Here is a 12,830-nt window from a genome sequence, read left to right as displayed (position 1 = left end):
TTCCCACCCCCTGAAACGCGGACTAAAGCTGTGTCCCACGGACACACCCGCGCCCTGGCAGCCAGGCCTCCGCTGCGAGCGCCGCCGGCATCCTCAGGCCGAGCCCGGAGGCCCCTCTTGGGACTCCATCGGACGTCCCGTCCGCACTTGTTGCCTGGCAGATCCACCGGATTTAAAAGCATTCCCAGGAGTGAGCGACAGCGTTCTCACTAGCCGCTCCCGATGAATGGCCGAGTTAGCAGCTTACAACGATCCTCCAGTTCCATAAAGGAGGGGACGGCATTGCTCAGGCCAAACATGAGCACGTAAACGTCCATCCCCGTCTTGTGGGAACGGACGCGGGTACGGGACGGCAACTTTAATTCTTCCAGGGAGACTATTTCCAAATACACTTGCGTGCAAACGATGGCACACGACTGTGCGGCACTGCGGCTGGAGGAAACAGGAATTGAGAAATGTCTATGTAAGCGCAAAAAAAAAGCGCGATTTTTAACATTTTCTCCTTTATTTCCTCCGCAGCCTGAAAGGCGGGCTAGGCCCGGGTCACGTGACGCGCTCTACCTCCGGGCGGAAGCGCGGCTGGGACCGCGGAAAGATGGCTGCCGCAGCGGGGCGGACGGCTCCCGGGCGCGGGCTCTAGGTCCGCGCCACCCGCGCCTGCTGCCCCCTTACCATGAGGCCCGTGAGTCGCCGCACCCTGGACTGGATTTACTCCGTGGTAGGTAGCGGGGGCGATGGAACTCCCGAGCGTCGCAGGCTTTGGCCCGCGAGGCAAAGGGCGACTGTTCGCTTGCAGCTCCGAACTCCAAAACCCATTCCTAAATTGAGCGTTCACGCCCTGCCCCCGGCTCCGCCTCTTCCTGGAGGACACGCTTTTCCGCCTCTGACGTCAGGGCTGCCGCCCTCCGGCCTGCGCCGGAGTGTCTGGCCGACCGCTCCCACCTGTAGCTTAACCTGGCCGGAGCAGGCAAAGTACCCAGCGCACTGAATTTTTCTTTCGGCCTTTCTCTTTTAGTTGCTGCTTGTGATCGTCTTGCTCTCCTGGGGATTCGTCATCTATGCATCAGCTGTAGCTGCACGACGACAGTTACTGAAGACGTTTCCAGACAAATTCTATGAGATGAATGAGCTTTGGTAGTCCCCAGCAAGCACTGTGCTTTTCCTCAGATGGCACCTATCTAGACTTAAAAGTAAAATTCACAATGCAAAATTGTGTATGGTCTTTTGTGATAAGTGTTAGCATGCTAATTTTTCAAACAGATCAAACGGCCCTTTTTGTATCAGATCATAGATTTCTTTTTTTGTGTTTCAAGACAGGGTTTCTCAGTGGCTTTGGAGGCTACCCTGGAACTAGCTCTTTTAGATCAGGCTGGCCTTGACCTCACAGAGATCCACCTGTCCTGCCTCCCAAATGCTGGGATTAAAGGCGTGTGACACCACCACCCAGCCAGGTCGTAGACATTCATTTTCTTTTTTGGTTTTTTGAGACAGGGTTTCTCTGTATTGTTTTGGAGGCTGTCCTGGAACTCGCTCTGTAGACCAGGCTGGCCTGGAACTCAACAGAGATCCGCCTGCCTCTGCCTCCCGAGTGCTGGGATTAAAGGCGTGCGCCACCAACGCCCGGCAGACTTTTCATTTTCTAGTGCTTCAAACACTTCATAACCTTGTGCCACATCAGTATGCAAACAAATGTGACCAAAACGTGTTTTGCATCCTGTTTATCAAAACAGACAGCAAAACAGTAGCTGATGGCTCTTTAGTATTTGCCTTTTTTTTTCTCTTCCTTTTTTAAGTTAGAAACAAGCTTGTTTCACATGTTAATCCCAGCTCCCTTTCCCCTCTCCCCACCCAATCTCCACTGGGATCCCCTGGGAGGGTGAGGCCCTCCATGGTGAATCATCCAGGGCAGGGCCCAGGCCCTCCCACAAGAGTCCAGGCTGAGAGAGCCTCCCTCATTGTGGGATGGGCACTCAAAGTCTATTAGTACACCAGAGATAAATACTACCCAACGCTCCATAGATTAGTATTTGTTTTTTTACTGTCAGTCTCAAGAAATAATAACAACACTCTGAGAAAAAGCTTTATTGATTACTTTTCCAGGAAACAGATTCAGTAAATACGAACTATAAGAAGAGACGTTTGCTGTTACACAAGTCTTTTAAGTTTTTAGTGCTCTTTAATGATGTTGATCAGGAAAATCTTTCATTGGTGGAATTACTTCTCCAGTCTCCAGAATTGTATCACCCTAGGAAAACAAGTAAATGTTTAATAAATTGTAAAATGTTTATATAGCAAGTTCCAGAACAAGCAACACAACATAGACAGACCCTATCTCAAACAAACAAACAAACTTTCAAAATTATTTTCCATTTTACTTAAAACATTTCAATTTGGGGGCTGGAAAGGGTTCAGTGGTTAAAAGCACTGCTGCTCTTCCAGAGGACCTGAGTTCAATTCCTTGCATCCACACAGCAGCTCACAACTGACTAACTCCTGTTCCAGGGGTCCTGCTGCCCTTGTATAGACATATATGAAGGTAAAACACCAATGTACATAAAATGAAAATAATAAAAAAAATTTCTATTTGGATGCTATATTTCCAAATTGATGAATATATACATATATATAATATATATAAAGTTAAAAAGATTAGTCAAACTATTGCATTAGAACTTAAAAATTAAAGAGGTATAGACAAAATAAAGTACATATTTAAACTGTATAATTTTGAAGTATGGATACACCTGTGAGGCCATCATCGCAATCAAGATAATAACATATTTAGCATTACAAGATTTAGTATTTTATTCCTTCTACCCTCTCAACCTCCACCTACAGTTTGCAGAAAAACTATAAAATATTAGTTCTGAATAGGTGGTTTTTCTACTCTATTCCATGTAGGTAAATAACAGAAGTTTCCTGTTATTTCTTGAAGCAGAGTTCCAATATATAGTTAGCCAATTTTAACGGTTCTCCCTAAAGTCCCTTGTTGATAATAGACTACTGTAACATATGCTACTAAATGGAAGTTTTTGAATTTACAGTTATGCTGGTTCAATAATTATTTGTAAGCAAAGACAGACAACATGTTTTAGTATACTAAACAATAGCCTCACCAACAACCAATAAAATGCCAACTAATTATAATACATATTTTTTATATGAGGACTTAAGAATAAAAGCGGTATAGACATAACAAAGTGTGTATTTAAGCTGTGTAACTTTGAAGTATGGATATACCTGTGAGATCATCACCATAATTAATATAATACTTAATCATTTTGGGATAGAAACTCACTGTATAGCGCTGACTGCCCTGAAATGCACTATGTAGACCAAGCTGGCGTTCAACTCACAGAAAGCCTCCTGCCACAGCACAGGAGTGCTGGGATTAAAGGTTACACCAACACACCCAGCTTACTGTAAATTTGAATTAACGAAAGGTGTAGTTTTAAGCTTAAGCTTTATTCTTTTCTCATGAAAACAAGGTTGAGAAATAGTGTCCACTCATTTTCAAATTCAGTTGCTACTTCCTACTTTCCTTTTTCCTCCTACAGTAATACACAAACACACTGAAGCTGACAGTAAGAAAAGATCATTTTATTCTAATTAGTTTGCAATCATTTGTAGAATGGGAGGGAGTACAATTGAAAAACGGGTTTTCAGACTTACTGGGAATATTTTGGGCTTCGTGTCAACGATGGCATATGGTTTTGTCTGCAATAAAAAAATTCTCTATAAATTACAGTGTTAGACTTTCTGGTGAAAATTTTAGATCTTATTCCCAATTTTTACTTAAGCCCCACATTTTCCTAGAACTCTTGGCCCATATAACTGTTAATTCAACATTTCTACTTATGTCAATAGGCATCTCAAAGTTAGCCACACCCACACGGGCCGAGGTGGCGCACGGGAGGCAGAGGCAGGCAGATCTCTGTGAGTTTGAGACCATCCTGGTCCACAAGAGCTAGATCCAGGACAGCCAGGGCTACACAGAGAAACCCTGTCTCAGAAAAAAAAAAAAGTTAACCACAACCACAATTTAACTTCCCCTAGCCCCACAACTGCCGCTGCTCCTCCTGAGCCCCGTCTTAGCTAACGGCACCAGTGTTCTGTCAGTGCTAAAAGCCTGTGAGGAAGCTGTAACTCCTCAGCAGACCCTACCGCCCACCTTGCTTGATACCTTGCATCCAGTTAACAGTACCTCCCCTGCCCATGCTCCTGACATTTTGCCAGGACTGCTCCAACAGCATCCACTAGTCAGCCCACTTATACTCAAGCCCCAACAACACAGGTAGCACAACCCTTTCAACACGGATCACATCTTAGTTTCATACTAAGGAAAAAGATGGAATCCTTGCTGTGACCTCTAAAACCCTCCATGATCTCACTGCTAACTATCTGACTTCCTCCTATTGTCTCCTTACTGTACCTGAGTCACAATGGCTCAGTCAAATTAATAAAGCCTGATGTGCCCCAGGACGTCGGTGCTCACTGATTCCTTTACCTGAAATGCACTCCTCCTGAGTATCTGCTTGTCCCCTCACCTCATTCCAGTTAGGTACCTTTTAGTATCACTTCTACAGAAAGGCCCAGTTAAACAGCAGCTCCCTGTCATTCTCTATTCATTTACCCTGCTCAATTACTTTTTCTAGAGAATTGGTCACCTCCTATAACCACATATGCCTCTTATTCATGTCCTTAGTGCCAGTCTCCAAGACAAGAACAAGCATTTCATGAGGCAGGGACACAATCCTCTGTGTATATGGACACATCCCTATTTACGGTGCTTTGGCATAGAAGAGGTGCTTCTTATATAGATGTAGAGCAAATAAACTCATAAAGTATGTATGTCTGTTGGCACAAGATACCACACCAAAATATTTAAAAGATAATTGGCATGATATAAGACAAGAGAACCAAGATTGTTAGAGAGACTTAGGCTATGATGCAAAGAAAACAAAATGTCTTTATTATGTGAACTGTGGCCAGGGCCAGGGCGGTGACTCTGGGGAAGGCATACAGACCTGGAGACTGGAGTTGCATCTCTAGAACACCCATGAAGATAAAAGGAGAAAGCCAACTCCATAAAATTGTCCCTTGATCTCCACAAGCATATTACAGGACAGCTGTACTCCCACCCACATAGCAACAATACATATTTAAAATTTTTATCCTAAAAACTGTTTCCAAACTCAAGAAGATATTAAATGTCTTCAGAAAGATGTAGAATTCAGTTACTGAAACAAATGTTACTATAAAGCTGCAGAATTTACCTAAACAAACCAAGAGAAAGCATAAAGATAAGTAGCCTCAGACCCCACCAAACATGAAATGTTGAAGTATGACCACTAGTGACTACGAAAGCAGGAACCATATTAATGTCTCTTTTGGTCAACCCAATATGTAACTTATTAAATATGCTTCTACTAGAGGACAAATGTCTTCAATCCTAAGACAACTTGGCCACAGAGTTGATAAGGAAACTACATTCAATATAAATATATAAATACCAACTTTTAAAAGTTGGGACAGGACTGGAGAGATGGTTTAGATGTTAAAGAATGCCTACTGCTATTCCAGAGGACCAGAGTTCAGTTATATTCATGCCCCCAACAACACAGTTGCTTGGCTCATAGTTGCCTCTAACTCCAGTTCCAGAGAGATCTGATTCCTCTGGCTTCCATGGGCATCCATACTATGTGTACATATCACACAGGGATACACAGACAGACACACAGACACAGACACGCACGCACTCTCGCGCACAAGCACACACAAATGGAAAATAAATATTTAAAATGTAGCAAGGGTAGGTAGGGAAGGGAAGCTAATCTGGAAAGAGTTAGGAAAGAGCTGAATACAATCAAAGCACATTGCAGTTGTATGAAACTCTCAAAGACCTAAAATGCCAGAGAACCTAGGTAACAAAGAGGAGCAGCCTGGGAAGGAGAAAAAGACAAGATCTCCTGAGTAAGTTGGAGCATGGGGGGGCAGAGGGGAGGGTGGTTGGGAAAAAGGGATGAGGGAAGGAGAGTGGGGAAAATGTATAGCGCAATAAAAACAAGGAAAAAGTGGTAACTGAAAAAGAAAAAGTTTGGGGAAGGGTCTAGGCCCTGTCCTGGATGAAATGACAGACTATGGACACCCCCCCATAGGGGCCTCACCCTCCCTGGGGAAATGAGGGGATATTGGGGGAGTTGGGGGGAGGGCACTGGAGGAGGGGAGGGAAACAGAGAGGGACCTGGAACTGACTTGTGAAGCAACCTTGTTTCTAATTTAAATTTAAAAATAAATAATAAAAATAAAAAATTAGCACACAACTAATGAACACAGTCTATAAATAAAGATATATTGTACAAATAAACACAAATGGCAGCCAATCTTTGCCCCTCAGGGAGGTACTCTTGTTTTCCTGAATTTGGGTCAGGTCTTTCATGTATACCTTACTTTCCGTTGAAATCAGACTCTGTAACAATTTGATAAGGTGATGGTATCTTTTCAATGTTTCAAGTTATTGAAAACTTGGAGTTTATGAATGGGAATTTGGTAAAAAAAAAAAAAAAAGAAAGAAAAAATTGGAATGGTCCATATTCTATTGTCAGAGTGTTTATAATATATAAAAGAATCTGGCTACTTCTAACAGGTCAGGCTCAGGATTATAATGAAACTATATAATGGACACACTTCTGATTTTAAGTTAAAAAAAACTGCTCCTTAGAGGCACCAATATACCATATAAGTACCTAAAATTAAGATTGAAGAAATAAAATTTATAAACGGTTTAAAGTGCTTAAGAGAATGTGATTACATTTATAAGTGGAATTGCCTTAAGAGCTCAAACTCAATTAGTTCCAAGGTGGTAAGGACAGAATAAGCTTGTTCTTATTTTATCAGAGGCATGGCCATTTAAGTAAGATAAAAGTACACTTTAAAAGATAAAACAAAACAAAATCCCAGGCAATACTGTGACACTTGTGTACAGCAGTCACTTTCGGACTTCCCTGCCAGAAGGCAATGTTCTTCTCCAGAGATCACCATGCTAAAACATCAGGAAGTAAGTAAGATAAGTGGTGACAGGAAAAGGCCACGGAGTTGCACATGCACATGGCTTTCAAGTCCAACAGTCCAGAAGTATGTGAACCACTCTCTTGAGCCTTAGAGATATAAAGTTAGTTCATTTTACTGGTGCAGAGGGGTATTTGGCTGGTTTCTGAAATGTAAACAACCCAATTCAAGTCCCTACCAGTCCCTCCTACCTTACTGCTGACACTTCAGACAGGCCATGGCAACATGGAGCCTCCAGGAACTATCACGGACGTGGAAGCAGGTAATTTCAAGTCAGTTTGCTTTGTTTCCAACTCCTAATGCACACCAAACTGTAACAGCCTCCAGTTGATCTGCCTGGCGCAGACCTTGGCTTCCTTTGATCTGTGTTCGATGGTTTTTTAGATTTCCTTCACAATCATCATGCCACTTTCCCATTTAGCAGTGGAAAAGTCAGCGGTGTACAGAAGGTCATGGGTGTCATCAGGTGCATGGGAGGAGAGCCACGGCTCAAAGCTAGCTTGCAGTATGAGACTTGGTTTCAATGCACACACAAGGAAGAGTTCCCACTGCTTGTTACCGTACAGCTCACCTCTTCTCCCTAGATTTGAACTTTCCCTACACCGGTCTCAGCTCATTGGATCAATAGAGACATCTCCTCAGGCTGGAGGACTTCTGACTTTCTGTCTATCCTTCTAACTGGCATAACTTGTTCCCTCCACACTCTTCCTGGAATGGTATCCATTTCCTAACATAATACATTATTACTGGACATCAAATACTTTTCTATCTTCTTTCCATAACAAAGAGAGGGCACACTAGGTACGCCACAAATGTGGGTCAGGGAGATGGCTCATAGGGCAAAAAAGGCTTGCTGCTAAGCCTAACAACCCGAGTTCGACCCCCAGAGACCACATGGTAGAAGTGGAGAACCCTAGTCCTTGAAGCTGTCTTCTGACGTTCTCCAGCTCAATGATCTTTTTTTTTTGGTTTCACGAGACAGGGTTTCTCTGTATTGTTTCGGAGGCTAACGGTCCAGCCCAGCCTCGAACTCACAGAGATCCGCCTGCCTCTGCCTCCCGAGTGCTGGGATTAAAGGCGCGCGTCACCAACGCCCGGCCAGCTCGATGATGTTAACACTTCTGAAGGTTAACAAGCCACTGATCTTGCCCCACTGGACATTCCTTCCAACTGGGTTTGTTGCATGATTCCTTGGGACTGAATTCAGACGATGAACGTTGGGCAGCAATACCACAAAGGCTGGGGTTCCTTTCTTTTGCTGCTTCTGTCAAGAAGCTCAGTTTCAGTTGTCTGGGGCTACAACACTGAGATGCTGCTGCCTGCTAGAGTGTAACTGAGGGACAGCACTGTTCCCAGGCTTTCTCAAAGCACAGATTGGCGAACATGCACACAAGTGCACATTCACATTCATGGTTCTCTGTCTACCTATGAATGCATAGTAACAACTACTAACTCATAATAATACTTCCAGTTCTAACTCCAGCCCCCAAAGTGTTCTCCTTCTTCATGGAAACAACCCCTTTCCACTTACTTGATCAAGCTCCTTGTGTATAACAAATCTGTCACCACCACCACCCCCTTCCAAGTTTAGCCTCCTCATCTGGGTTCTGATGTCTTAATCCACCTCAGATTCATTACTCCTTCCCACATTCTGCTACCCTACACCAGGCTGCTGTCACTAAGGCTCCCCAAATAGGCATGCTCAGCGCACTCTTAACAACTTTCACTGAACACAAGAAAGCCTTCTTACTCTCTTTTGAGTTCCAACAGTCGACACAGTCATCATCACTGTTCCTTCTTCCACGACATCCCAGAAACTGTGTGCTCTTCTCCTACTGCCTAGAGTCCAATGCCATATCCAACCACACTGTGCTATCCCTCATCTTTAAAATGTGGCCAGTGGCTCTGGACAAAACATGCAAGATCTTCCCATGAAAAAGTTATTATTTTTGGTCACCCTAGATTCTAAAGAAAGAGAATATGAAAATCAGGAAAAAACAAAGGAAAGGAAAACGAAAGGATGACAAAACCTGTTTTGAATGACATGCCATACTGGACCTGTGCTAACAGGGCAGCAGAATCATCTTCCCACCTCCTGCCCAGGACTCTAGGTTTACATACTGACCATCTCAAGTTAGAGTCTATTTGCACATAAGAGTAATCTTTAGAATTTCATGGTTTGAAACTAGTTGTATATAAGAATACTTAAGTTCCATTAAACCTTTTACCCCAAAGAATCCAAAGAACTTCAAAATTAGCTTAAAGTGGCATATTATTTCCTGAGTACAGCATAGCCACAGGAAATTATTGTAAGATATTAAAAACAAATTCTGAAAAGCAAGCATTTAGCATATACTTACAGCAAGGTGATATTTGACGTAATAATGAATAAACCAGAGAGGTATAAGTACATGAGAAACAGCGAAGAGACTGGACCGGTATGTCTTAAAGATCTGTGGGAGGGAAACAAAGCCCATAATGTAAACAAATATCCTCTTCAAAAATTTTAGGATTTATTTATGTGTACTAGTGTTTTGTCTGCATGTACCCATGTGTGCCGTGAGTGTGCCTGGTGCTCTTGGAGACCAGACAGAGGCAAGCATTGGATCCCCCGGAACTAGCGTTATAGACAAGTTTTCAGCCACCCTGTGGGTGCTGGGAACCAGACCTGGGTCCTCTGCAAGAGCCAAGTGGTCTAAAGTACTGAGTGGTCTCTCCATCTCACCCACCCTCACTCTTACTTTCCATTCATTTGTTCTGAGACAGGGTTCCTCTCTTTAGCCCAGGCTGGCCTTCAACACACAGCAGTCCTTATTCAATCTCTGGAGTGGCTGTGACTACCAGCATGTACTACTTACTACGCCTAGCATGAGATACGTCATTTTTCAATGTATGTGGAACAAAAAGCAAAACAAAAGTCCTACCATCAACAAAGAATGTGATAATTACTTTATAAACGTATTTCCCGACAGACTGGTGCTAACCTACTTACTCCAATATTTTCACTACCTCTGGGACTTCCTATGGGACATCCATGGGCTCCTGAGCACACAAGGCTTAGGATGAGTAACATTCTAGAAGACTTCGAGACAAGGTTTAGGATAAATAGCACTCTGCCAGACATACAGCACTCATGTTCAAGAAAAAAAGCAAGGCTTCATACTGAAATATGGGTGTTCTAAACTCACTGATCTCTCTCCTGACACACCTTTTAAAAAGGGAAAGTCAACAGTCAAAAAAAAGGGGTGGGGCCTTTTTATGGCATCCAATTTGACTAAAATGCATCCTTTCAGGAGAAAGACAACCTAGAATTTATGTATTATAGCAGATGATTATAGAAGAAAAACAATCACTCAAAGCAAGGTAAAACAAAATTCAACAAATGGTTCCTTCCTTAAATCACTAGCTAAGTTATCAACCAGTAACTGTCAAAATCAACAGGTAATGCCAGGTACACAAGAAAGGAGAGGGACAGCTTGCATTAGAGTTGAATTTCACCACCTTATGTATGTGATCCCCTTTTACACTAACTTTTGTAGCACAGTAAGATAGTAGTTTATATGTGAATCACGAATTCCTTGGAGTGACCAGGAGAAAATTCTTCTTCTTTTTTTTTTTTTTACTGTTTCTCTTTCCTCACAGTTAGAATGAGAATTAGGAACCCCTTTTTACCATTTAGGGATAAAGAAACGCAGTACTGCATACAAAAACCTCAGCAGAATACTGGGTTTGACGATAGCAAAAGTCCACTGTTCGTTGTTGTTGTTATTATTATTATTTTTATTATTATTATTATTATTATTGGAAGTAATTGAAAGCAATTCCCACAGAGTATTCATTTCTTATCACGGGTATGACTTAGCTGTACTATACACACCAGCTGAGTTCTCTATCACCTCGGCATTACAAATCGCCGAGTGTTCTCAAATACTGAAATCGCAGCCTGTGAACTCCATGAGGGGTCACCCCCCGAAGCCAAGCCACTGCCGGACTCCAGATCCCTACCCAGGACTCTCGTAAAGTGACGCCCTCTGCAAACCCTGACACCCGGACTGCTGGTCCCTAAGGGCCCCGGGCGTGGACAGGGTCGGGCCGTGCGGCGCCTGAGAGGAGCGGGGTGGGGTGGCCGGCCCGGCGTGGGAAGTGGGGCCCGAGGGGCTCGTCACTCACCGCCTTCTTCCACAGGGCCCCATCCCGCAGAAAGTTACTCCAGAACGTCTCCAGGGGCCACATCCTGCGCGGGGGCAGCACCGGCTCCCGGGGGCTCAGTTCCTGGTCCTTCAGCCATCGCCTTCTTAGCTCCCGTAGCTGCTGCAGCCGCAGCTTCTCATCCGGTGTGTACCCCGTCATGTCGCCGGCGAGCCTGCCGAAGAGACGCGGCGAGCACCTGAAACCGGGGCCAGTCCCGGACGCGCGCTGCCGCTCTTCAAAGCGACCTTGAAGACACCTGGGAGCGGCGCGCCGTGATGATGTCACACCAAAACACGGACGGCAGCCTGCGGACTCCTTGGCGGAAGTCAGCATCTGCTCATGCGCAAAAGCCCTTTCACAGACACTCTTAAGAGCCTGGGTTAAGAGCGAGATGGGGAAGGCCCCTAAATTATGAGTTAATGGGGAAGGTCCCTTAGTTATGAGTTAATGGGGAAGGTCCCTAAGTTATGAGTTAATGGGGGCGGGAAGGGGGTGTATAGAAAGTGTGAGAGGTCCTGGGTCTGGAGTTCAGAGAAGACTTGTAGGGGATGTTGTTCTTTGCTGCAGCTTCGGGCGATGAAACACGATCCACCAAACTAAAACCCACAAGCAGTTTACTGGGAAAGGGAGCGAAGGGAGGGGTAGGTGTTAACCGATGGGGAGCAGAAATGGAAAGAGAGAGAACAGTCGGGAGATGCTTGCTTCAAAAGGGAAAGGGGGCGGTTTAGAATGAGGCCCCGCAGTTGAAACTGGAGTCGTGGAGCTGCCGTTGGCCCAGCTCTGCATGGTTTCTGCATGCAGAGTCCTCATGCAGCCTCCTAACACATGCACGATGTAGCGCTGCAACCGCTGACAGCCTTTGAGCTGTCAAAGACAGATCCCGAGTGGGGGAAGGTCGCCGGGAGAAGAGCGATCCCTGGGCGGGAAGAGAACCTGAGGATTAGTGAGGCCCCTAGACCAGGAAAGGTCCCCTAAGGAGAAGGCGCAGGCTCAGGAGAGGGCTGGCACGGAGTGACACGCGGGTGCTGAGGAGAAGTGGAGTCGTCTGGAGCAGGAACAGGGCCAGGTTGCCCAGGGCTGGGAGAGGGAGAAGCCAGGATATCAACAGGGTAGGGGAGCAGAAGGACTAGGATGTAAGTTTGCACAACTTTGCCCCGCCCCCTTGAATTCCTCCCTTTTTGACCTAGAAACAGTTGCATACAAGTTCAGCTCCTAGCCCTTTTTTAACCCCTCAAGTGATCTGGAGCAGGTATCTCGGTTTCCTCCCTCATCTGTACTGCTGAAGCAAAGAGCACTTTTTTTTTTTTTTTTTTTTTTTTTGGTTTTTCGAGACAGGGTTCTCTGTAGCTTTGGAGGCTGTCCTGGAACTCACTTTGTAGACCAGGCTGGCCTCGAACACACAGAGATCCGCCTGCCTCTGCCTCCCGAGTGCTGGGATTAAAGGCAGGCGTGTGCCACCAACGCCCGGCCTAGCAAAGAGCACTTTATTTGGGAGTATTACATAGATACTCTTTGATCCAGCAGCCCCACTTGTAAGGTATCCCAAAGATATGGTGTAAAGAAAATTTGCT

The 12,830-nt window shown here is 44.8% G+C and overlaps 2 protein-coding genes across 3 annotated transcripts; one reads left to right on the top strand and one right to left on the bottom strand.

Moving 5' to 3' along the window:
• The first annotated feature begins 201 nt into the window (after positions 1–201).
• On the top strand, positions 202–1,210 carry Smim27 (small integral membrane protein 27). 2 transcript variants are annotated; one of them, XM_040740252.1, is made up of 3 exons: positions 202–342; positions 520–718; positions 1,016–1,210. In XM_040740252.1, exons 2-3 carry the CDS (start codon positions 674–676, stop codon positions 1,136–1,138), a joined length of 168 nt encoding a protein of 55 aa, XP_040596186.1. In that variant the 5' UTR covers positions 202–342; positions 520–673; the 3' UTR covers positions 1,139–1,210. The 2 variants fall into 2 exon arrangements, with proteins under 2 accessions (XP_040596186.1, XP_040596181.1); XM_040740247.1 differs by lacking the exon at positions 202–342 and having other exon boundaries at positions 406–718.
• Positions 1,211–2,067: 857 nt separating this feature from the next.
• Ndufb6 (NADH:ubiquinone oxidoreductase subunit B6) lies at positions 2,068–11,533 on the bottom strand. The gene is made up of 4 exons (XM_005078864.4): positions 11,239–11,533; positions 9,429–9,521; positions 3,673–3,717; positions 2,068–2,245 (listed from the first exon to the last, which is right to left on the bottom strand). Exons 1-4 carry the CDS (start codon positions 11,416–11,418, stop codon positions 2,177–2,179), a joined length of 387 nt encoding a protein of 128 aa, XP_005078921.1. The 5' UTR covers positions 11,419–11,533; the 3' UTR covers positions 2,068–2,176.
• Between the last annotated feature and the right edge of the window lie 1,297 nt (positions 11,534–12,830).

Source organism: Mesocricetus auratus, unplaced genomic scaffold (genome assembly GCF_017639785.1).
Source record: "Mesocricetus auratus isolate SY011 unplaced genomic scaffold, BCM_Maur_2.0 Super-Scaffold_6730, whole genome shotgun sequence".
Taxonomy (NCBI): Eukaryota; Metazoa; Chordata; class Mammalia; order Rodentia; family Cricetidae; genus Mesocricetus; species Mesocricetus auratus.
The sequence above is the reverse complement of the archived record's forward strand: the minus strand, read 5'-3'. Positions and strand labels throughout refer to the sequence as shown.

Coding starts and splice junctions, on each gene's coding strand:
- Smim27 (XM_040740247.1), top strand. CDS start 406: ATGGCACACGACTGTGCGGCACTGCGGCTGGAGGAAACAGGAATTGAG. Junction 719..1,015: donor TGGACTGGATTTACTCCGTG/GTAGGTAGCGGG, acceptor TTTCTCTTTTAG/TTGCTGCTTGTGATCGTCTT.
- Ndufb6 (XM_005078864.4), bottom strand. CDS start 11,418: ATGACGGGGTACACACCGGATGAGAAGCTGCGGCTGCAGCAGCTACGG. Junction 9,522..11,238: donor GGGCCCTGTGGAAGAAGGCG/GTGAGTGACGAG, acceptor TCCCTCCCACAG/ATCTTTAAGACATACCGGTC. Junction 3,718..9,428: donor ACGTCAAATATCACCTTGCT/GTAAGTATATGC, acceptor TTTTTATTGCAG/ACAAAACCATATGCCATCGT.